The sequence below is a fragment of the Colias philodice genome, chromosome 18, assembly GCF_061535455.1.
Source record: "Colias philodice isolate Cphi_HAF_F1 chromosome 18, ilColPhil1 Martin Lab GWU primary, whole genome shotgun sequence".
Classification (NCBI taxonomy): Eukaryota; Metazoa; Arthropoda; class Insecta; order Lepidoptera; family Pieridae; genus Colias; species Colias philodice.
The window spans coordinates 4,640,858-4,665,970 of NC_143103.1; the positions used below are offsets into that span (position 1 = coordinate 4,640,858).

A 25,113-nucleotide genomic window follows, 5' to 3' on the forward strand; every position below is an offset into this window, starting at 1 on the left:
TTAGTCGTTATAAGGTTTAGAGAGCTGTAATTAGGCTTAAATTGTTGCAAATTTAATAACCTTAATTTATGTACTGAATAATACTTGTCGGAAACGCATAGTTTATGACTTTTAGAGCAAAAAGTGAAAAAAGTCCAAAAGTCGCAGTTTATCACGTGGTGCGCAGCGAGCACAACTTTTTCGAAGTTGCAAATTGGGATTTACATCACCCTAACTGATCCAAACAACATACCAAAAATTCAGAACTACATCGTGCTTTGCGAATTTAATGTTAATTTCCACTGGCCTACTGCGGATTGCTTAGAAACTAGAAAATAGGCGATCTGTGAAGTGGACTACCTACCAAAACAAACTCTAGGTGCACTCTGCCTTTTACTTTTCTCTTTCCATTTTATGTAGGTACATTTGACTAAGCTAGTAAACAGACTGTGATGTAGTTATCTGTGATACTGACACGACCCGACGTTGACACATGGTTGACACTTGTGACTTGACTCACCGGTGACATTACCTACTGGCTACTTGCTGTGTTATTTCAATTTTCATAATTATTCATCTTCATCATCTTGCCTTCATGGATTAGAGCGGATTAGAGCCTTTAATAGAAAATTGTGTTGACACTGCATACTTATAGTTGAATAGATGTTTCCCGTATCTATTAAATTATATTTTTCATCAAGATCTGTTTAAAAATAAGAAGTATTTCTATAAAATTATATATCTGTCTAATATTATGATGGTCGACTTTATGGATCAAGCTCTTAATTTAGGAAGAGAAGCTTTGGAAGCCAACGAAGTTCCAGTGGGATGCGTATTTACGCTGAATGGAGAAATTATTGCTGAATCTAGAAATACAGTAAATGAAACCCGAAATCCTACTAGACATGCAGAAATAAACTGTATAGATAAGGTTATAAATTATTGTAAACAAAAAAATCTTCAGAAAAGCTTAGTTTTCGAACAAATAGTTGTTTATGTTACTGTAGAACCTTGTATTATGTGTGCTGCTGCATTAAAAAAGTTAAAAGTTAAAGAAGTAATATATGGCTGTGCAAATGACAGGTTTGGTGGTAAAACAGTTCTCAATGTAGGTGAAATTTATGAGAATGGTTTCAAACTAACTGAACACAGCAAAGGAGATCAAGCTATGCTTTTATTGAAACAGTTTTACAAGGGCACTAATCCTCATGCACCTGAATCCAAAGTTAAGAAAAAAAAGTAATTACATATGTATGGAAGAAATTGGATACATTTAAGAAACATTAAATAATCCCTCTCCTATGTACATTCTTATCATTATTTAAAAAATCCTGGTGATGTTATAAGTCTTAATTTAAAATTAATTGAAGATTCAATGGAAGAACCACACCCATCCTTAGTGCACAAATTACAACTTAAATTAAATAGGTAAATGGTGAATAAAGACATCAAATGTAATTTAGCAACATAATCAGTTTATTCCTCTTTATTAAAATCTATTTCTTTTAATATTGAGTAGTTTATAAGCATTTTTTTAAATAATGTTATACAATTAGACATACATCTAGTTATTGTAGCAAGATATAATTAAGTTTAATATGAAATGTTATTCCTCAACAAATACCAATGCATATGTATGCAACATCTAAGACCTTTTATATAATAATATATTGTGCACCATTCTACCAATACATGCAAAATCTACATTTATTAGAATGTTACAAACTGCCTAAAATCATAATTTTGGTATCATATAAACTTAATAGAAATGTAGAAGTAACAATATTTTAATTTATACACAACAATCACAACATATATTATTATCTATATCTATTTACATAAAATTATACTGCACAAATATAAAAGTGAGATCCATACTTGGAATATTTTATTGTTATTTTACAGTTAGACCCTCAAAATATTTATTGAATGAAATGTTTTATGATGTGTAGAATTCATGTTTTTTGTCTAACAATGGCATATTAATGTGGTTTATAACAAATAAATTAAAATGGACATCAAAAAATGTCAACTATATCTAATGAGATCTCACAATTACATTCTTACAGTTTACACTACCAAAGTCCATAAAATAAATCATATTTCTAAAAGATTTTAACTTACAGAGTTTAACTTTTTGAAATTAAAAAAAAATTGAATTGAAATAAAATTTAAGGGGCCTATTATAATTGCTAGCTTATAATTAAATTGTGTAGTTTAAAATGATCATGTGAATTCTAAATACACAAGATCAGAATTAAGTTGTGCAATAATGAGATATATTATGTATGTATTATGATTACAACTAAACAGATTACAACCTGAAGATTGGATTGTAACTAGGGATTTATGTGTCAAGAATAGATTAAAAATACCTATTCTGTGGGTTTATGAAATCCGTTAACAAGTGGCTGTTCACAGTGAACATTGTCAGAGTCATCATCCCCATTCATATGTACTGCTGGTTCTATGCCATTATTAATGGTATTATCAACATCATGCTCTGGACTTGAACAGCTGGAACTACTGCAACTATCTGAACTAGATGAACTATCACTTTCTGAATCCTCACTGGTATTCTGGGCCTGGTGCTGGTAATGTTCATTTTCAGCTTTCAACTTCTCATTTGCTTGCTCAAGTTCATTAATTCTCTCTTCTTGTTGCTTCAAGCGTTGCAAGATGTCAGACATTGATTGCTCTTCTGTCGGACCTGGTAAAAGTGACCCTACAGAGGCATCCTTCTCAAGTAGTCCATTGCTTTTATCAGAAGGCACTTCTTTGTCTGGAATGGCAGCAGTTTTCTCCTCTTCATTATCCCTTGCTTTGTAACGTTCAGTCCTTTTTAGAAGGGTATCATACTTTGCTTCCAAAAGAAGATATTCTTCAATGAGTTCATTTTTGGACATATTCGACAACCTTTCACACTGCGCATCTTCGTAAACACTAGAAAATTCCTTTGTTAAATATTCTTCCTCATCTTCTGGTAATGAAAAAAAGTAATTTTCTTCGGAATCAACGCTAAAACTAGAGTCACGAGTACGAGCCGATGGTGTTCGGAAGATATTAAAATTATTCTCCGGTTCTGGTTTGTGGATTTCCATTAGAAACTGATTGTTATTAAAGGGTGCCTGGGTTTTAGCCAAGACAATTTTACGATATCGCTTATTTCTTTTACAATTACTTCGGACTTCATTTTTTCTTCTTTCTTGCCAAGAAATCTTCAGATACGGTTTCATTATTTGCCGCTTTGTTTTTCCGCGACGTCTCTTTTTTTTAACGTTGCCGTCTGATTTAGGTTTTGTTATGCTTATAATAGAGGGCGCTTCTATCAAAACCAGAGATCGCGTCGGATCGCCATCTTTTATTTCGGATATGTTATTTACATCCATTTATATTTCGTAAACCAAATTAATGCAATAAATATAGTCAATTTACCAAAACAAATCCCACGACTACTCACAAAATCGAAGTCTTCACAAATATACTGTATGAATTTAGGATAAAACACCAAATCTCACAGAAACCTGTTCACTAATAAACACTACAATACACGACTTCGCCATATTTGACTTTTATCAAAAGTCTAAACCACAGAGCAAGTAATATAGTAAGAGACGGCACTCAGTACTTCGATTTCGAGCTCACGCACACATATGCATGTATTACTTAGGTCAAATCTTATATACCAACCTATGAAAAGTTTACGTCAAACATGACCCACATTGCTGCCAACATTTAAAAAGTAGACGTTGCTAGTGATGTCTCTTTATGAGTGCTAGTATCGATAAAACTTCATATCGATATCGATAAAATTATCGATGCTGGGTAACAACACTACTAATTCTCATCGATATATTCAAATTTATAGGAAATTGAAAATAAAACAACAATGTAGATCAATAAGTTTATTATAATATTAAATATATAATAACATTTTTATATAATATTAAAACTCACTATTATCAGCAATTGAATATTACTGAATATCTTTATTTAGGCCTGTAGGACTGAATTCGGCTTAAATATTATGTGAATACAACTAGATTCACATTTTATACTTTTCCTTGAAATATTTTGCGGGATTTCTATTAAATCTCGTTCTAAATTTCGATACCAATATATCGTTGCCGTTCGGATCGCCATATTGGAATTGTATATGAAGAAGCCGTTGTTTTCTTTAGACATAATAATATCTCCTCCAATTGATTCTACAGCCAGAACATGACGTGTTAGAGACGTTTTCTCATAAATCGTTATGTAATTATTATGTTTTATCTTCCTTAGAGAACAGTCATTGGGTACATATTGCAAATATTTAGCACAATTGAGGAGGGTCGGAACAAAAACCGATAAACGCCATGCTGTATTATTTTTTTTTTTTTTTGTAATTTCGATGCTTTTGCATAATTTTACATGATAAGCTTATTGAATCTGTTCTAAAGCCGATGAATCTTGTAGAAAAATGCGCTTCAAGTTAAATGATCTATACAGATACCGATAAATCCACTGATGAGGTAAAAGAAAATTGATATCTTAACAGAAACCGATAAATCCTACATAAATTTGATAGATTTTTATAAGGTTGAGACAAAAACCGATATATCAATTTTTTATTTTTAATTATTTAATTCCTCATATACTTAGTTTTAACCAAAAATGTTAATGGTTTTTTCACATAGCGATAAATCCTTAGTTGATTTTTTCAAAAAACGATAAATCCGGATAGTCTAAGCAAAAACCGCTATATCCATTTTTTTTTATTTTTTTTTTCGTTTATTACTTCACACACGAATCTGTTGTTTTGGCCACCAAACAATGTTGCTAATGTTGATATATTAAGATTTTCTACTCTCTTTTACCTAAAAAAACAAAGAAATAAAACGTTTTTTCCGATTTGTCAAAAATCTTAGAAAGTGGATTTAGCGGTTTTTGTTCCGAAGCTCCTCAATTCAGTTATTACACACAAAGATTTTAACATTGTTTACACAATATAACACTTTTTCTTCTTTTTTCACTTTTGGCAGAAATATTACAAATTAAAAAATGTACTGTACATTAACTGAGTAGGTTAATAACAAAATTTACGATATATGAAGAACAAAACAAACTTTGTTTAACATCCACCAAAACAATAAAATAAAACGCCATTTTGAATTCAAATTTCAAACAACAAATCAACATCAAGACGTTGTCTATGCTTAAGTCTTAACCATTGACAAGAAATTGAAGAAAGAAAGAAATAATTTATTAATGTACTAACTTAAAATTAAAATGTACAAAAATAGGGTTTAAAAAAAAAGAAGAAAGAATAATAAATAATTAAAACTAAAATATTAATCTTTTATTTTATGATTACATCGGAGATGCCAACATTAGAAATATTTTTATTTTTTCTAAATGTTGGCAAGCCAGACTTGACCTTAGGTCTTGGAAAAGTACAAAATAATTTGAACTCTATGTCAATTGAATGAAGTTTAAAATTGCTTGATAATGGAAGCCTAACCAAAACGATGTTCTAAGTGTCGACCCACTGGTCTAAACAATTTTACAGCGCGAAGGAGCCTCCAGCGTAGGTATTTGCACGTATGACATAATACAAATTTATTGCCATCTCCATCCCATCCACTTCCCACCCTAAAGACAATTAGTATTGCCAATCTTATCACTACATAGTATAAAGCAAAGTCGCTTTCCCTGTCCCTATGTCCCTATGTCCCTTTGTACGCTTAAATCTTTGAAACTACGCAACGGATGTTGATGCGGTTTTTTTTAATAGATAGAGTGATTCAAGAGGAAGGTTTATATGTATAATAACATCCATTAAATAGTGGAGAAGTACTGTTATTTTTGAGGTTTCTAATGTGAGGTCGTAAAAAATTACATATTTTCCGCTTACATTGCAAACGCAGGCTGAACCCTACGAGTTTTATCAAAATAATGTACTAAGTATTATACACATTGAAAAGGTCTACAGAAAAGTCCGCGATGGTATATGTCTATCTCTTATGGATAACCCACAATAACTTTTTTTTGTCATTTACTTTTTACGACAAATAATGGCTAATTTTCGATGCGATTTTAACCAATACAGCAATTAATCCTTAACCAATTAAATACCTTGAATACAATGTTCATTTAATATAGATCTATATGGCCTTTTACACCGTATGATTTAAGTGAATATTTTCGAAGATATTACAGATTTAAAAATTGCGGGACGTAGCGTTTGCGGCGGTACCGTCCGGCCGCGGCCCGGCTATCTATTTTATACCCGTGCGAAGCCGGAGCGGGCCGCTATGTTTTTAATGGTTTTTATATACTACGTTCACAGTTTTTCTGTATTGTTTTTAGTATCAGCATTGCACCCGTGCGAAGCCGGGGCGGGTCGCTAGTAAAAATATACAGTAGCGGTACCACAGTATTACCATCCTACAGTATGGCGACGAATGTACTTGTGCAGAGAAACGGAGGGGAACTGGCGGGGGGGTCGGGCGACGCGGGCCGCTTAATGCAATCACGCTGAGTTTGCATTAACTATCGCGAAAGGATGACGCAGTCGTATTTTTTGTGTAATAATTTTATTATACATAGGTACTTACATATTCTATTATGACGCGCAAAAACTGTTCCGTTTACGGATGTAAATCTACATTGAAATCCCAGAAGGAAACAATATTTCAGAAAGATTGTATTAATTGTATCTGATGAATTAAAATCAAAGCTATGTATATGTTGTCCTCATTATTTTCTAATCAGATTGTACATCCCAATGCGAATGCATTACTTAGTTAAATGGTTTAATATACAATTAAGAACATCCAAAAATAAAGTGTCCACGTAAATAATATTTAGCAGTGCAATATCTGTAATTATATATTTATGAACAAATAATTACATCAGATTTAATAATCGCAATTATTTTGAATGTACATATGAATAAATGATTTCATCATAATATTATTAATCAAAATTGTTTTATTTCCCATTTGTTGCAACCCTAGCGTATTTTCGTGTGGCAGCGTAAGTACCTACGCTGGCGGCGGCATCGCGCGACATCAAAGGCGATTCCTTACTGTAGGAAATAATATTGTAATACCACAGTATTACCATTATTTCCTACAGTAGTGCGACGAATGTACTTGTGCAGAGAAACGGAGGGGAACTGACGGGGGTCGGGCGACGCGGGCCGCGTAAAGCAAACACGCTTAGTTTGCTTTACCTAGCGCGAAAGGATGACGCAGTCGTATTTTTTTGTGTAATAATTTTATTATACATAGGTACTTACATATTCTATTATGGCGCGCACAAACTGTTCGGTTTACGGATGTAAATCTACATTGAAATCCCAGAAGGAAACAATATTTCAGAAAGATTGTATTAATTGTATCTGTTGAATTAAAATCAAAGCTATGTATATGTTGTCCTCATTATTTTCTAATCAGATTGTACATCCCAATGCGAATGCATTACTTAGTTAAATGTTATAATATACAATTAAAAACATCCAAAAATAAAGTGTCCACGTAAATAATATTTAGCAGTGCAATATCGGTAATTATATATATTTATGAACAAATAATTACATCAGATTTAATAATCGCAATTATTTTGAATGTACATATGAATAAAGATTTCATCATAATATTAATAATCACAATTGTTTTATTTCTCATTTGTTGCAACCCTAGCGTATTTTCGTGTGGCAGCGTAAGTACCTACGCTGGCGGCGGCATCGCGCGACATCAAAGGCGATTCCTTACTGTAGGAAATAATATTGTAATACTGTGAGCGGTACCGTGTTCGTGTATAGTTTAAAACGATGGTTTCAATTATATTTTTGTAAATAACTAAATGCTAGTCATAGAATCATATCGAGATAAGACCCATCTTTACTTTTTTTTTAATCTTAAATTAATATTGCGCTAATATTATTTAGCTGAAGATGTGGCTGAAGGTTTTTTAATTTTACTTGTTTTTGTGGAGTATTCTTATTTTATGAATATTATATAAAAAAGAATATAAACTCTATAGGTATATGTTATTAACATGTAACAAGGAGTTGTAAAACGACCCTGAGTATTTTTCCACATAAGAGTTGAGTAAAAATCTACTCTAAAATTGTCTCAAAATTATAATAGTGCATAATAATTTTGCACGCCTCATAAGCGAAGCGTTGAGGTGGGTACTACTGTCACTTCGCGCAAAACATCTGATTTTTCAAACTTAAAATGTCTTTATGTATCATACATTGCACTTGTAAGATAATACATACACACACATATTAAGAAAAAACACTATTTTTAACGTTCATGATATTTTTGATGTCATTTTTGTTATTTAAACTAGTTAAAAAACAGTTTAAAAAAGTTCTGTCTTGGACGTCCGTGTGTCTGTATGTGCGGATCCTTTTTCTTGTTAACACGATAGCGACCGAAATACTTTACTAATCGAGTCTTTTTTTTTCTCTTACGCTTGAGTATGCTCAGGAATAGAACCCTTTCATTTTTCAGGGTCTGATTCGATGTGGTTTAATTGTTATTAAATAAACAAAAATAATAATTAATAAATATTTATTAAAAAAAATTTATGAGGCGTGCACTTTTGGATTTTCCAAATTATTTTTCTGTATTATTTTGTATTCATTGATAGTTTACTGTTAAGTGTATCGGTAAACGTACAAATTCACACTTTGCTTAGCTTATTTATCGATCTTAATAATAAATATTATCCCGCAATGTTATCGGTTATAGATAAGGCAATCATATTAATTTTACGTTTCTAGAAATGACTTGTTTAAAAAGCAATTTCTTGCATCATCCTAACAAAAAGTTGATTGCATTGGAAAAAGATTTCGGTTAATTTGTAATAGACTGCTGAAATCCCCAGTTCTGTTGACATGACAAATAAGGACTTGTATCCATGGTTATGAATAAATCATTTAAAAAAAAGGGTGAATTGACAAAATGACACTGACAAATTAATAGTAAAATTGTTGACAAAAGCGATAATATTGATATCTAAATAATAGGAAAAGATTAGCAAATAACAAATAAAATATAAATTCATTTGTTTGAACGTTTTAATTTAATACTCGTAGAAAGCTAACTGCATTCTATTTTATAATTTTTAATTACGAACAATATTGTTTTATTGGAAATTCTACATAATACGATGGCAGATGATATCGTTTTTGAGTTATTGCATTCTGAAATAATTAATTATGCACTTGAACAAACAAAAGATACTAGTAATAAGGTTTGTTGTGTTCGATAAAAATTTATTGTATGTGATTTGAGCTCTTAAATAATATTATGAATGTTTGCTTATAGGAAACTGATCTATCAGTAGTGGAGTATATAGGTTTTGCAGCTGGTTATAAAATTATGGAACGATTAACAAGAGAATGGCCGAGATTCAAGGATGAACTAGATACTATGAAATTTATATGCACAGATTTTTGGACATGTATATACAAAAAGCAGATAGATAATTTACGCACAAATCACCAGGGTGTATATGTGTTACAAGATAATGCATTCCGATTTTTAACAAACTTTTCTAATGGTCACCAATACTTGGAATATGCTCCAAGAGTAAGAATATTTCATTATTAATCTTATAAATGACTTATATTTAATTTTTGCTCGATTAAGATTCATTGGTAGAATCAAACTTGTGAAAAATTAAGATTTACCTATGTTTTGAAAAATATAATAATAGTAGTTTTATATTATAATAACTTTATAGCATTGTAATTATTTTAGATTCTGAAGAAAATACAAGTAATGTTATATTTAACTTTTCAGTATGTGGCATATACATGTGGACTTTTAAGGGGAGGACTTGCAAATCTTTGCATTAACAGTGTGGTGACAGCCGAAGTTCAAACTATGCCTTCATGTAAATTCCATATTCATGTGCAGAGAACCTAAATGCATTCAATGTATCTATTATATTATATGTAATATTATATATTATCATATTTTATTTCAATAAATATTTATCATACGCAATAGTGTTATTTGCATTGATACTGATATATTTTATTAAATTTACAGTAGAAACTTGATTTCAGTAGAACACCGATTTTTAGAATTAATTGGGTCCGGGGTCAATTTGGATAATAAAATTTTGGATAACAGGATAACTGGACATAATAGAAAAACGAAGTATCACACATAATATGTATTTTAAACTTTATTAAGCGAAATTTGTAACTTTATTAAGTAGTGTCTTGCCTCTAGCTTTCAACAATAACTATTGAAGATGTCTGGTCTCCAATGAGTGTTTAATTTTGGCGGGAGGCAGAGAGTGTCCGTTCTGTAGCGTTTAGCTACTATTATGTATTCTGTGCCTTGACTGTATCTACATAGTCAAAGGAAATTCTAATGAGATGTTTCACCAACGACAAAAGTTCGACATCGAGTTTCTACTGTTATAAACATTGAGTTATACGTAGTAATAATAATAGCTCAATGGGAATAAATACTCTTATCCAATTTCACAACTTCTGGTTATGGTCCGTTGACCTACGAAATAAAAGTCACTATCTAAGGTACATAAATCGTGTATTATTTTAACAACAAAGAATTTAAACATTTAAAATATTAAAAAGTTGTTGTTTTAATTAATTATCAATTAATCAACTGCACGAAAAGAAACAGTGTAGGTAGATTGTCTCTTGAAATAGGTATACGAGTAGAACTATTGAGATTCTATTCCTTCTGTTTCCATGATTCTGGTTTCGCATTTTCATAAACAGCTCCAAGGGTCATGATAATACCCAAGTAACTTGCGACTATGGTGCTTATATACAGAACACGGTCAGAGAAACCCCTTTTCAACCAAATGGGCTGCCCATCTTCGCACTGGAAAATTATTATGCGCAACGTGAATATAACGTAACTCAAAGATAAAAGATACTAGAAATATGTACCTATTACTTACAACTAATATATTGGGTATGGTATGTAATATGTATCAATTTTATTATTTAAGTTACTCCCCACCTTTTATACTGCTGTCTGCTACAGTTCGATTCAAACTTTATTGGCGGTTCGGTAGTTAGGAACAGGCGCCAGGCGCAGATTAAGTATTAGTTGGTGCAGGTGCGAGTGCGCTGTGCGGGTGCGCAAAGGCAGTATCTTATGCTAGTATCATATCTGTGGCACAGGTCCCTTCACGTCCCGCTAATATCTAAAATTGTTTTCTGCGCATCGGATCGTATGATGTTCCGAGCCGCAATTAAGTTTGAATCGTACTGTACCCCACTACCCATAGAAATCTAAATAACAAGACACATAGAAGTGCTATAATGTCATAATTCGTATGAAAACCGCTGTCGCCAAAATCAACACATTCAAACCGAAAGCTAAACAGTACACACAAGTAAACTATGCCTTTTATTGGACAGCTTGATTTAAGTGAAAACTAACTTAACTATTAAATTAAGCTTTTGAATATGTATCCTAACGCACGAATTTACGGTTTATTTTAGAATAACATCCCTAAGTATATGAGACTTTTTGCTCCAATACGAACAAACGTGATAATAAGAATGGTCGACTGTGTCATTCATTGTTATTTCGATTACTATGGTGACACTCGTAATACTTGTAAATATTCTATAATTTTAAGGAAAAACGGCATTATTTCAAAAAAAAATATTTTCCGATGAAATATTATTCCTTTATAAGTATAATTACAACTTGTGGAAGAATTTCCGCAATGGGAATTGCTGAAACACACCATGTATACACTCATACGTCTCCAGAGCAACTGAACAGTGACGAATGCACTGGTGATGTGAAAATCACCTGAGTGGCGACAAGGTCACGCACGCTTACGACTTCTAGTGTCTTGTTATTTAGATTTCTATGCCACTACCCATAACGATTTTTAAGCGTCAGAATATCCACAATATTAAATAGGTACAAAAATGAAAACCTGAAAATCTGCTTGCAATTTTTTCAGCTTTACAAGACTTGAAGATTGATGCAATCGAGGTGTTAACATAACATTTCGTAAATTGCGACGCACTAAATTCTAGAACATAAAATAAATAAGGATATTAATTGTTGTGTTAAATTGAAAATTTAGGTACCTAATACCTATTTGATTTTTTTTTTCAATCAGTTTCCGTTGAAGTTAAAAAAGCACCGCGCCGTCGGGGAAATTTGAAAACTAAGACAGTGCGCGCACGAGCAACTTTGTCTCCGCAACTTTTTTGTCTCCGCAACTATTTTGTCTCTCCCACCCATGGGCTAGTATGAAAGTGCGCGCACGTAGCGACGCAACTCCCCATACAAATTGATGGGAGAGACAAAATAGTTGCGGAGACAAAGTTGCTCGTGCGCGCACCCTCTTATGAATCTAATTCATATAATAAAATCGTTGGAAAGTCTCTTACTGTGCTTAAAACATTGAATATTTTTTAAAAAGAATACTTGGGCGTGATCTTGGCGTGATCTACTATCAACAAACAAACAAAAAATAATATTTTTTTAACATTTAATAAAAATATAATTTTTTGTTTGTTTGTCTGTAGGTATGTAACTATGTCAGGGCTAAATAAACTAAATAAGTGCTGCTTGGATTTACTTCAAATTTTGCATGGATATTAATTAGGGGTCGGTTCAATATATCATCACGCTAAGACCAATAGAAGCGGAACCTAAGAGCGGAGCAATATTATACAAGTAAAACTTCCGGGCGCAGCTTGTATGCAAATAAAAAGGACAAAATTTGGAAGAAAATATAACTTAGTATATCCATACTAATATTATAAATGCGATAGAAATATCTGTGGCATGTCACACGATGCGTTCCGGCGCCGCACCGGACTTGTAACCACCAAGACGAGGCGGGGAGGGGTGAATGCGGTGCGACGTCGGAGCGGCACCGCTCAGTTGTTTTGCGTCACAAGGAAGGACACGCTGTGCAACGCTGCTACGACGCCGCTGCGACAGAACAACGTTACGGCGCCGCACCACTCGTGTGCCCACTGACACGGTGAAATCTTTGCGGTGCGGCGCCGCAACGCATCGTGTGCCCCCGCCCTTACTCAATCACGCCTTAAGTACTGAACCAATTTGCATGAAATTTGGTATAGAGATATTTTGATATCCGAGAAAGGACATAGGCTACTTTTTATCCCGGGAAATAGGATAGGTTTTATCCCGGAAATCGCACGGGAACTGCAACTATTCGGGTTTTTCTTTAACTGCGCGGGCGAAGCTGCGGGTGGAAAGCTAGTTAAGAATAAATAAGACATGGGTACTTACTTTAGCCAATTGCAACATTGTTAAATATATCCCTCATACACTTCATGAAATTACAAGAAAAAAAAACAATAAATAAATTGTCTATAAAAATTATTACATGCCAAGTTTAGAATATAGGATGTCAACATAAATGACGAACCTTTTTGGTGCAAATAACATTATACAGGCTGTTAGTATGAACACCGTATCCTTGAAATGGTTATTGGTTTCCAGAACGTAAAGGAGGATGGCCACATATGACCTGAATGCGAACATTAATCATCGGTGTATCAAAAAATAGTAATTTATGCGTGCTTTTACTAACGGGGTCTAACTTATTTTTTTCGGGCCGGGAAAATGTTATGTATTATTAATAAATAAACTCAAATTCATAACATTGTTTGAACGCATCCAAACGTCTTTCATTTTTACCTGGGTCATGCCTGGGTCATGCGTTTCGTTTTCACAGCGCAGCGGGAGTTAATTAGCGATTACGTTTAAAAAAATACTAGAATAATAATATATATTTCTTTGTTTTATTTCACCTATCATATTTAATAGCAAAAACAGTAAGAAAGATATAATTTATAGATTTAAAAAATATTTTTTGCCATAAATACATTTAATAATATACCTAAAATATGTAAAACGGAACGTATTTTTTACCGGCATAAATCATAATAGACACAAGTCACAAAGGTTAGATGACACATGACATGACTGACGCGTAGCTGAAAAACATGATTTTGTTTATTATTTGTGTTGTATTGGCTTATATATCAATCAAATAAATAACATAGGCTACGTCGTCCACCCTTAGAATTTAGTTATGGCTGTAGGTATAACTCTAAACCATATTCATTATATACGTAGCCATAACCTCAAAAATGGCAAATTATGTAAAAATTCTAAGCTCCACCACTTTCAAATAATATATTTGCAATGTGGGATTGCTAAGGGTGGTTAGGCGAACCATTTAAGCCCTATATTAATCATGGTCGCGACATTTCATAGTCAGGTCTTGGTATGTATGGGCAGTGGCCGATGTCCTTTAATGTTTAAAAAAACCGGTGGTAAATGGTAAAACGTGGTAAAACAATGTTATGAGTTTATGACTATCTACCTATTCAAAAGTGCTTGTAAGTCTAATGTGTAAACAAATGTTTGAGTTTGTGTGTACGTTGTGGGAAGTCCGACGCGGGCTCTCCGTCTACTTTGCCCTTGCGTGCACATATAGGTATAGGGTGAAATAATTTTGTAAAGATGGTTGGAAGCGAGCATGAAGCGAGAGTGTATATGTATTAGCTACTTTTTGCTAAAGACTAAAGTGAAACATGAGTGAAACATCTTATTTATATAGAAATTAGAGAAATTATTACTAGAAAGTATAAAGCATAATATTCTCTGTAGGTAATAGGTATATACTTTATACTTACGGTTAAAAAAGTTTAATACAGTATGTTTATTTTTCTTATCGTGCCTTAACTGTGAAGAGCGTTTTTAAAATGTTTTTAAACCATTTTTTATTTAAACTTATATATTTTTAACGTAGCAGCCTATCATATTGATTCTGAGTTTGGATTTTGTTTGGTATATTACTAAATTCAAATATTTTATAAATGATATCCAGGATGTAGATCCAAGCGCTCTACAGTCGACTCGCACATCTCAAGAAATCTCCATAGTATGTCCATGTCCACAGAGTTGGACGTGGAATCTATACTAATATTATAAAGAGGAAAAGTTTGTAAGTATGTATGTATGTATGTATGTATGTATGTATGTATGTATGTATGTATGTATGTATGTATGTATGTATGTATGGTTTTCACGCAAAAACTACTGGACCGATTTCAAAAATTCTTTCACTATTAGAAAGCTGCATCTTTACTGAGCAACATAGGCTAGGTAGTGCGGGGGTCACGGAGGAATTCTACCAATATGCGTCTTGACGGAACACAGGGGGGTTTTGGTCGGTAGGAATCCGACATAACCCACGGCTCCTCCCCCGGAGGCCGTGGGTATCTATGAAAGATTTCCCCACTAAAACAAAAAAAAAAGGCCGTAGTGCGGGACGGGGTAAAGGTGATTTTCATGTGATTAAAAATTAAACCTATAGTCCGACCTATAGTAAACTTTTCACTGTAACGATATCGCTATCTATGCGGGTGAAACCGCAGGGCATTGCTAGTACTAAATAACAGCTCTTGATAACAGCTTCCTTGCGGTACCCAACATGATAATAAACTAAATTAACTTAAACAATCGATTGAGTTACAAAAAAAATAACGTACCCAAATTCTTAAATATTTTATTCGATTACTTATCTAATTTTTCCACAATTATTCAGGTTCCTAAATACAATCAATAATAATTCCACAGAATAATTCAAATAGCCATAAACTAAATATAAATTATTGAATACGAACAAATGTCATCTTTCAACGTTCATGTTCGGTTAGTCTATGGTAAAGCAAAACTTTCTGACGCACACTTTTTGATTGGCGCTCTTTTACTTCATGCTGCCTTCATTCGCTTCGTTGTTTCAATATCTCAGAAAATGGCTACCGAAGAATTGGTGACTGAGCAATTTCAGTTTTTAGGTATAGAAGTGCAAAAAGATGTTTTACGGAAATGTGAGTAAACTTATTAGTTGCCCATTAAAGGCTTGTACATGTATACAAAGTTTGGAAAACTTATATTCTGTAAAAACTTAGTTGTTGTCAGTAAAACTTCAACGCTCAAAAATTAGTGTTCAAGGTTGTTCTTTCGTTCATGTCTTTATAGGCGTAAGTTTATGTGAAGAGTACAACGTAGACCCTGAAACTTTTATAGAACAATGGATGGCATTTAGTTTAACCAATTTAAACGGAACTGCGCCCAGTATTGATAACTTAAATTTACTTGAAACCAGAGAATTCTCTAAGAACAACGCAAGTAAGATTCATGTTCTTGCCAACGAAACCGCAAGATCAAGTACCGGCGCAAGTTTACCTATCTACAGCGCAGCCGCTTCAGCGCAGTATCCTTTTTATCCACGTGTTCTATTGTTTGCGCAATAATTTGAATCAGTTAATAAGTAACGCAAGATTTAAATGAATACCTACGTTTGTACAATAATTGATGACTTGCTAAGATATTTTTTTTTATCAGGCTAAACCTATAAATATTGAAATTATTCAGTAAACAAATCTCATGTATATGCATTTGTCTAAATTTTTTTCCTTAATATTTAGATCAGAGAATGAAGTACTCTCGAATTACATGACAACAACACCAAAGGTATGAATTTATTTTATTTAAATACTACTTAATTTGTTTGTTTGTATATTTATGTAAATTTTCTAGGTTCTACTGTTATTTGGAAGAAAATTCTGTTGGCAAAACATGGGTATAAATCTAGTGCCACAGTTTTATTCTGTGACTAGATCTACACTCATTGATTGCTAACAGAGATAACCTCAATAAGAAGAAATTTTATTATAATAATGGGTAAGTTAATGTATTAGACAGTAAACTGGGACATGCAAGCCATTTATGCCATTAATATGTACACTCGAAAAAAGGTTAAAATATTCCATTATGATGTACTATGTATATCTTAATTTGTAAATAGGATACTAGAAAAAAATAATAGCTATTTGTTTCGCAGCAGAAATCTTGTGACATATTTATTCAGTTGACTTGATGATATTTGTGGGCGAGTTTGCTTCTGGTTCATGTAATAGACATCATGACTAGATCCATACTCGTCTGCAGCCATCAACTCATTCTATGTCTAAGAAACTTTTTAAAAGTTGCAAATATGGGGTAATATTATAGAGATAGTGTAGAAAAATTTAGGGTTTTAGATTTATAGTAAAAGGAGAATGGGCAAATTGGGCCTGAAACTTGGGCTAAGACCAATACACACGAAATATTGTTTTTGTGATAGATCATTACACATACCTTAGGAAAAAAATAAATCAACCGGGTTCTTGTACAGTCAAGGCAAAAAGTTTTATTTATTTGGCTATTATTTTGCGCACAATAACGGTGTTTTTAATTCGAGTGAAGTAAATATAAATCTAAATGTCACTGGAGTGACTGAGTTTAACCACAAAAAACGTCTAACTACGTTGAATTATAATAAACACGGTTATAGTACCTGTTACAAAACATAATATTAGTGTATTTCGGTTATTAGAAGGCTTAAGATTAGTACGTATTTGTAAGTGAAAGTGAATTGGAGTAACATAAAGATATTGTCATTGTCTTATAACAGTTATTTATTGCAAAAAATATACACAAAGAAATAAAACTTGATGTGACTGTACAAAAACCCGGTTGATTATTTTTTTATATATATTTTTCCCGTTATGTATGTGTTATGATCTATTATAAAAACAATATCTCATGTGTATTGGTCCAACTCAAGGGTTCAGGCCCAACTTCCATAGTAAAATGCCCATTCTCCTTTATTTCAATTGTATATTAAAAATGTAACAAAATATAACAATATTATTAAGAAGAAACATTTTAATGTCAATCCCAGATATAAATCTTAATTACATGGATACTATTCAGTATTCATAGAGTAATAAAAATTCCTGAGACTTTCTGAAAGTAAGTTATTCCAAATATCAAAATGACATTGACAGAATAGTATTTATAGTATTACCAGTTCTCCTTTCTGCAGATAAAATATTGGTTTGTGTGAATACACCATTGCAGGATAAAGAATAAATATTTTGATCTGAAAATTCCAATCACCCAATGATGCTTTTCATAACATATTTATTATATTTGAGACTTTTATGTCGTAAAATTTTGCAATTTCATTTATGGTACCTTCACCACAGAATACTTAATAGTAGCTAATGCTACCTTCACATTAAAACAAGACATACAAGAATTGACTGTGTGACCAATTCTTATAAACTTAAGTGCTTGACTCTCAAGTTCATTGACCTAAAAAAATAACCTATAAAGATTGTTATTTGATTTTTTACCTTAAATGTACTTAGTTTTGTACTGCACATAAAATTTTCATGACTTGAGTAGTCTACACTGTAAATCCTTTTATCTTTTCTCAGGCAGAATTTAAATTATTTTCTTCTAATTGTTTCAATAAAATTTACAGAGGATAAAAGTTGAAAAGGAGCAAGTCTCGATACAACAAAATGAAATATGTCCAGCAACATATTCTCCAACAGTGTGAGTTACCTATAGCAATATGTATACATATAATAAAATTGTAGGAAAGTCAAAACTGTACATTAAATATTTTTTTAAGAGGCGTCAGGCGTGATACCGAAGCCAAAATTCTTCACAAATATTGTCTTTGGTATTTTTGTGTTTGTCTGTATGTATATCCGGTCTAAACTCAATAAGTACTGCATGGATTTAGACTAGAGATAGGTTGAGACCTGAAGAAGGACACAGGATAAGTTTCATCCCGGAAATTCCATGAGAATGGGAACTAAGCGTATGTTTCTTTGACAACGCAAGCGAAGCAGCTGGCGGAAAGCTAGTATTATTATAGAATACCTTAAGTAGAATTAAATCAACTATTTTCATGTGAATGAAACAACCTATTTCCATATATGGTACCATGTAGGTGGATGGAAAATTTATTAAACAAAGAATTAATTTTTTAACATATCTTGCATCTATAAGTTATGACAATTTACTTCATAATAATATAATAATTATCAATTGCAAATGTGGTAAATCATTAGTAATTAGTCTGTGAGGTATTAGGTAATGTAAATTTATTGACCTTCAAAGCATATATGGCTTCTGTATATATTTGTAATTATTTAGAAGTATGAATGAAGCTAAAAGTATTCTTTGACTAAGCTAATACCATGGTAAATAGATATAATTACAAACCATATATATCAAAACTCCTGACAAAACATTTGAATCAACTTACAAATATATGTAAGACTCCCAAGTGGTCATCAGTTTAAGAGTCTTGATCTTGATCTTTAAAAAACATCTACCTTGAGAAATTAAAGTTTGTACTTTATAGATATATATAGATTTGTATCTATACTAATATTATAAAGCTGAAGAGTTTGTTTGTTTATTTGTTTGAACGCGCTAATCTCGGGAACTACTGGTCCGATTTGAAAAATTCTTTCGGTGTTAGATAGCTCATTTATCGAGGAAGGCTATAGGCTATATACCATCACGCTACGACTAACAGGAGAGGAGCCACGGGGGTGAAACCGCGCGGAGCGGCTAGTTAATATATAAAAGTTATAATTCTTGTATATTTATGTTGTTTAACATACTTTATTTACACACATTACTATATATAAGCTGTTGTTAAACTAATTATATATTTTCTTATACTTATTAGGGGTAGTTCGGTTAAATATACGTCGAGAACCAATCAAGGATCCGTTGTACACTCATATGGACAGGACTCACTCTTGCAAAAGATAGATAAGTCTAATGATTTGAATTTAACGGACCTTAACATTACGCAAGTTGGTAATGACGATGGAGAGTTGTATAGCAAAGCTATGTGAGTATATTGTATACATTATTATTGTTAACATTCACCTACCAGAAAATAATTTATGACAAAGTATGTATGTAGTTGTAGGAATTTCAATAATATATTAAATATATATAAAAAGAGCAACTATGCTTATTGCCGGTTCTTCTCCATAGATACTCCTTCAGAATCAATGGTAAATGTTAAAAATATGATATTATGACGATTCAAAAGTGCTTCTAGAACAAGCCTAATTGTATAAATAAATGTTTGAGTTTGAGAATCAAATAACACAAATGTCAAATGTTATATCTTTTCTTATATTTTTTTATTAACGGTGTAAAACAATGAATAATAAAAAAAAAAAACACACAACATTGTATAATGTAAGGAGATTAATGTTTTAATTGTAGGTTTGGATTTGAGTTTCTTCATGAAAAAGCAAGTACGTTTGATAATCATATAAGATATATCTCACAATGTATTATGAAGAAAAATGGATTGTCAGAAACTACTTCAGTCACACAAAAGACACAGGTAGGAATTTATTTATAAGCTAGTAAATAATTTACCCGTTATATTAGAATGAAAAACAAAAGCAACTAAACTAACTTGCTATAGATGTAGGTAACACGAAGAAGATTTACCCACGTTATTGAGTTTTTCCTTTTAATTCTCAAGGAGCCTAAGTTTTTCCATATTACATCGGCTATCTCTTAGTGAAAGTCCCTTCAAAATCGGTCCAGCCGTTCCAGTGATTATTCTGTTAGTTACAGTTATTCTTATGAAGAGTTATTTTATTTTATGATTATGCATGTGTACACTACTAGTCGAATTGATGTAATAATTTTAATGATAATACCCCAGCCACACTATGCTACTCGTCCTGCTACTCGTGCTGCTCCTCGTCCTGCTCATCGCGCTGCCGCTCGCCTCGATATTGCCGTCTGGCCACACACTGCTCTACTCGCGCGATTAATCGCGACGCTCTTCACTAGGGATGGGTCGTCGACGTATTTTTCATCAACGAGACTAGATAGTTAAATGTCGTTCATCAACTAGTCATTCAACTAGTTAAAATCTTCGACTAGTCCATGTGTAAAATAAATAACTATTATTAAATAAATTCTTAAAACAATAAATTCTAATCTCAATAAAACAATTAATAAATATTTATGCTTTCTTACAAAAATTATACTCCCTAAAAAAAGTATTACTAAAAAACTTATTATCGTTTGTTTTTATAGTTTAAATTCAAAACATTGGTCTTGTAAACCAAAAATATTTTTTTTTAAAAACTTCAAAGAAAAGAATTTATATCAATAAGACTGTTTAGCCGTTGAATTCAACTAGTGCATTGGTGAACGATGGACTAGTCGAATCGTTGAGTGTACATATAGACGGTTAATTTAACTAGTCCGTTGATTCCATGACGCCCATCCCTAATTCGCACTCGTATTGCCGGTCCTTTGACTCGCGCGCAAAAGCCGACAGCAGTGAGCAGGACGATGAGCACGACGAGTGGCATGACGAGTAACGTGGCCACACTACGTCCCTGCCTACTTCCCTCGTCACTTCCCATACCACTCGTCGAGTCGTGTGGCTGGGGCATAACATTCAGGTAGTATTTTGTATAGCTGGGACTTAAGAAGAAATAACACCACAAAGTACATGTACATCTAAAATTATATTTACAGACAGAGGTGTTTGTAGCGGGAAGAATTGAATGTGACGCCGACGCTAGACTTAACGCTAAAAGTGTTCTATTACAAGGCACTTGGGAGAACTCACTTAGTAACTATGTTACAGTTGACATGGATAAGTAAGTTCATGGGGAAAAGGTTTTATTGATACTTGTACCCTGTGATATTTATTTTGTATAAAATATTGTAAATATTGATGTTTTAAATACTTGCATACCTAACATATTATGAACTGTGATCACTGGTAATGTACATAAAAATAATCACTAAGTATAGTTATAAATAGTATAGGTATATAAAGAACACGATTAAACACATGAAATTATTGAATTGTCAATAATCCTTGATAATGTTCAAAGTTTGAATTATATCTGTCCATTTAAAGTGGATTCTCAAAAATTATATATTCTAAACTAAAAGAATTACAACAAACGAAGGAAGCTTTGCTTTAAATTTATTATATTTATTACAACTCTGTATGGATATTTATATAATTTTCTTCCTATTACTCTAGCCTAAAGCAGTATTCCTTATTCCCTGGCCAAGTCGTTGTCATGCGTGGAATAAACCCACGTGGTGATAAGTTTATTGCACACGAAGTGTTTCACGATGGCGCCAGGCCTATGCCTGATCGGAAAGCAGATCTCATGAATATATTAAAAGGTAAGGACACAGTCTTGTAACTTGGATATTCTCATAATGAACAAGATCCTAAATATTTTCTCCTAAGCATCACAGAAATCCCAATGATAGAAAGAAACAGTTTCAAATTGATGAAATTCAAAACACTTCAAACCAGTTTTACACTTTTCGCTACCTATTGATATTTTTTTCATCAAATCCTCTAAAAATTTGAAACTAATTGATCTATTTTGTAAAATATTTCACCAGAAGAAAGATACGTCAGGTAAATATAGCACAACCAACAAGTAAAATATTTAAATAATTAATTTCAGATACATTATCACTAGTAATTGCAGCTGGTCCATACACAACATCAAATAGTATGGGTTATGAGCCGTTAAAAGATCTAATAACATACATAAACACACACAGACCACAAGTTGTTATAATGACAGGACCATTCTTGGATGGAGAACATGCTAATGTAAAAGATAATTCAATGGCTGAAACTTATAAATCATTTTTCGAGAAATTGATTGATAGCTTAGGTGAAATTTGTGTATCGAGGTAAATGTTTATAAATTTTTTTTTAATAAGTATGTATCATATATTGAATATGTACACTTCAAGAGTATAATTTTGGAAACAATTTCAGCCCTCATACAAAAATATACATAGCATCAAGTTTAAAGGACGCATTTCATGTTAACATCTATCCAACCCCACCATATTCAGTGCGGAAGAAACATACAAACATACATTTTATACCAGATCCGTGTACCTTAAATATAAATGGTGTGATGGTTGGAGTTACTGGTACTGATGTGCTTATGCATATTAGTCAGGAGGAAATATCTTTGTAAGTTGCCTTTGTATTTAATATTTTAACAGCAAGCTTTTTGAGTTTCATTTCATGACATTTTTCTGCTCAATGAAATGTTAATTTTTGTTAATAAATTTGCAATATTATAATATCTTTTACCTGACTAGCTCTAAATAATCACAAATTAATTATTATATTTATTTAAAATTTGTTAATAAGCTAACTATTTATTGTCTCTGTTCATGATGCTGTTTGTTTTAAAATCTCTATAATTATCATCTTTAAATAGCGTTTATAACAGAAAATCCTGATTGACGATAATTTTTATTTATATTCTTTCATTTTACTTAATTTGGCTCTTATTTATCACCAGAGGTACAGGTGGGGATAAGTTAGCGCGGCTAGCGAGCCACATACTAACGCAGCAGTCTTTCTACCCGCTATGGCCGCCGCCCGCATCGCACCCGGTAGACGCGTCTCTATGGGCGGCCCACGCTCAACTACCCTGCACACCACACGTTCTCGTACTACCCTCCAATTTTAGATATTTTGTTAAGGTGCGTTCAGATTTATAGCCTGTTTCATAAATTGATATGTTATCTAGATATAAAGTCAATTTTTGGATGTGTTTAGCTGATATGTATGTTTAAATAATGGTAAAATAGACGTGAGTCTAAAATAATATAAATGCTTCTTCACCTTTTCTCGAACATCTAAATTCTAAGGAATGAAACTACCAAATTCAATTTTTCCAGCTATCCTCTATAATCTTAATAAATTTAAATGTGAAAAGACACTTTTAAGTAAACATGCTCCATCTTAGGACGCGTTTTCACTTGCGATCAGGTGAAACGGCGGCAAAATGTTTGCCTATCTATGAATAATAAAAAAAGGTAACTCTATCTGTCCGTCTCTTTTTCATGACTCAACCACTGAGCCGATAGGTTTATGTCGGAAATCCCACGGGAACGATAACTATGCTGGTTTTTCTTTGAGTACGCGAGCGATAGCTATAGCCTATACGTAATAACTAATATAACATGGGTCAAAAAGTGTTAAGTAGTGTTAGTAGTAGTAGTAGTAGTTTAGTAGCATCATCGTCGAGTTGTGAAACTGACCTTTATTATCTGTTTAACTATTTAGAACATTTATTATAGGTCTCTTCACTCTCTTCTATTACTATGTATTATACTCTGTCCATTATATTATGTATTTGTTTTTTGACAGCTTCACGCTTATGAAGGATTGTATTGTTTAGGTTAAAATGTCATACAAGTAATATTGTAGTTCATGGACAGGCCCCGCCCACTTAGTGATGTCTACACAGAATAATTATTCAATGATGGTTCGATAGATTATAATAATCGATAGAAATACTCTGTAAAATATATCCGATACAGAACATTTATTCTATTATGTTATGTAATTTAAACATAAAGACAACCAAATTTTAAGATAGAAACCAATCCATACTAATATTATAAATGCGAAAGTAACTCTGTCTGTCTGTCTGTTACTCAATCACGCCTAAACTACTGAACCAATTTGTATGAAATTTGGTATGGAGATACTTTGATACCCGAGAAAGGACATAGGCTACCTTTTATTGCGAAATATGTACCACGGGCGAAGCCGGGGCGCACCGCTAGTAAATAATATAATATTAGTTTAGTTTTAACATAAAATGCATCGATATGTGGTCTTATTATAACATCTTATTAGTACGTTTACGTTGTAATTATTATTTACGTACCTGATTCGATTTATGATAATATTTTGAATTTATAATCGGAATGGTACTTATCACAATCGATAATCTTTTGGACATTCACTTCTGGTATCACCCGTCGAGCTGTCAAAAGGCAATTCTACCATTGAACTATAGAATATATGGTTCTAAATATTTTCAAATATAAGAAAACTACTGATTATTTGTAGCATTTGTTTAAATAGAAGGTATATTAAGGTATTAACTATATAGTATTATTTTTAATACCAATTTCGAAAACGAATTTTTCTAGATAATTCCAGTAACCGTGAAGTTATTTTTCAGGAAGTAAACGGCTGCGTGGTTGTGAATCCTGAGCATTTGACGAAGGGAACAGGAGGAGGCACGTTTGCACGAATGATAATATCCGATGACAATGACCTTTCTAAAAGTATCGCTGTCCAAATTCTTAGGATTTAAATATAAATTTGTACGACATTATGAATTTTCTTTTCGTCAATGAA

The 25,113-nt window shown here is 32.4% G+C and overlaps 5 protein-coding genes across 8 annotated transcripts; 3 read left to right on the plus strand and 2 right to left on the minus strand.

Moving 5' to 3' along the window:
* The first annotated feature begins 520 nt into the window (after positions 1-520).
* LOC149480392 (tRNA-specific adenosine-34 deaminase catalytic subunit ADAT2) lies at positions 521-1,299 on the plus strand. The gene has a single exon (XM_089706238.1). It carries the CDS (start codon positions 734-736, stop codon positions 1,220-1,222), a length of 489 nt encoding a protein of 162 aa, XP_089562364.1. The 5' UTR covers positions 521-733; the 3' UTR covers positions 1,223-1,299.
* Positions 1,300-1,434: 135 nt separating this feature from the next.
* On the minus strand, positions 1,435-3,565 carry LOC149480393 (uncharacterized). Its single transcript, XM_089706236.1, has one exon. The coding sequence runs from the start codon at positions 3,366-3,368 to the stop codon at positions 2,355-2,357; it is 1,014 nt and encodes a 337-aa protein (XP_089562362.1). The 5' UTR covers positions 3,369-3,565; the 3' UTR covers positions 1,435-2,354.
* Positions 3,566-8,919: 5,354 nt separating this feature from the next.
* Trs33 (trafficking protein particle complex subunit Trs33) lies at positions 8,920-9,992 on the plus strand. Its single transcript, XM_089706420.1, has 3 exons — positions 8,920-9,234; positions 9,309-9,572; positions 9,786-9,992. Exons 1-3 carry the CDS (start codon positions 9,151-9,153, stop codon positions 9,909-9,911), a joined length of 474 nt encoding a protein of 157 aa, XP_089562546.1. The 5' UTR covers positions 8,920-9,150; the 3' UTR covers positions 9,912-9,992.
* A 538-nt stretch (positions 9,993-10,530) lies between these two features.
* On the minus strand, positions 10,531-13,432 carry LOC149480395 (cytochrome c oxidase subunit 7A2-like, mitochondrial). The gene is made up of 3 exons (XM_089706525.1): positions 13,263-13,432; positions 11,926-12,024; positions 10,531-10,847 (listed from the first exon to the last, which is right to left on the minus strand). Exons 1-3 carry the CDS (start codon positions 13,278-13,280, stop codon positions 10,695-10,697), a joined length of 270 nt encoding a protein of 89 aa, XP_089562651.1. The 5' UTR covers positions 13,281-13,432; the 3' UTR covers positions 10,531-10,694.
* A 2,292-nt stretch (positions 13,433-15,724) lies between these two features.
* PolA2 (DNA polymerase alpha subunit B) lies at positions 15,725-25,087 on the plus strand. Of its 4 annotated transcripts, none has more exons than XM_089706479.1 (12): positions 15,725-15,877; positions 16,029-16,263; positions 16,478-16,523; positions 18,364-18,437; positions 19,591-19,758; positions 20,145-20,268; positions 21,429-21,553; positions 21,949-22,097; positions 22,391-22,625; positions 22,714-22,917; positions 23,255-23,438; positions 24,935-25,087. In XM_089706479.1, the coding sequence occupies exons 1-12, from the start codon at positions 15,802-15,804 to the stop codon at positions 25,067-25,069; spliced, it is 1,755 nt and encodes a 584-aa protein (XP_089562605.1). In that variant the 5' UTR covers positions 15,725-15,801; the 3' UTR covers positions 25,070-25,087. The 4 variants fall into 4 exon arrangements, with proteins under 4 accessions (XP_089562605.1, XP_089562608.1, XP_089562606.1 ...); XM_089706482.1 differs by having other exon boundaries at positions 15,735-15,877; positions 16,156-16,263; positions 16,483-16,523; XM_089706480.1 differs by having other exon boundaries at positions 15,736-15,877; positions 16,077-16,263.
* Positions 25,088-25,113: the final 26 nt, after the last annotated feature.

Excerpts from the sequence above, each read along its gene's own strand:
- PolA2 (XM_089706479.1), top strand. The coding sequence starts at position 15,802 with ATGGCTACCGAAGAATTGGTGACTGAGCAATTTCAGTTTTTAGGTATA. Across the intron at positions 15,878-16,028 it reads AAAAGATGTTTTACGGAAAT|GCGTAAGTTTATGTGAAGAG; the intron begins GTGAGTAAACTT and ends ATGTCTTTATAG. Across the intron at positions 19,759-20,144 it reads GAGTTGTATAGCAAAGCTAT|GTTTGGATTTGAGTTTCTTC; the intron begins GTGAGTATATTG and ends TTTTAATTGTAG.
- LOC149480395 (XM_089706525.1), bottom strand. Across the intron at positions 10,848-11,925 it reads AATTGCAAGCAGATTTTCAG|TGCGAAGATGGGCAGCCCAT; the intron begins GTTTTCATTTTT and ends ATAATTTTCCAG.
- LOC149480393 (XM_089706236.1), bottom strand. The coding sequence starts at position 3,368 with ATGGATGTAAATAACATATCCGAAATAAAAGATGGCGATCCGACGCGA.
- Trs33 (XM_089706420.1), top strand. The coding sequence starts at position 9,151 with ATGGCAGATGATATCGTTTTTGAGTTATTGCATTCTGAAATAATTAAT. Across the intron at positions 9,235-9,308 it reads CAAAAGATACTAGTAATAAG|GAAACTGATCTATCAGTAGT; the intron begins GTTTGTTGTGTT and ends GTTTGCTTATAG. Across the intron at positions 9,573-9,785 it reads ACTTGGAATATGCTCCAAGA|TATGTGGCATATACATGTGG; the intron begins GTAAGAATATTT and ends TTAACTTTTCAG.
- LOC149480392 (XM_089706238.1), top strand. The coding sequence starts at position 734 with ATGATGGTCGACTTTATGGATCAAGCTCTTAATTTAGGAAGAGAAGCT.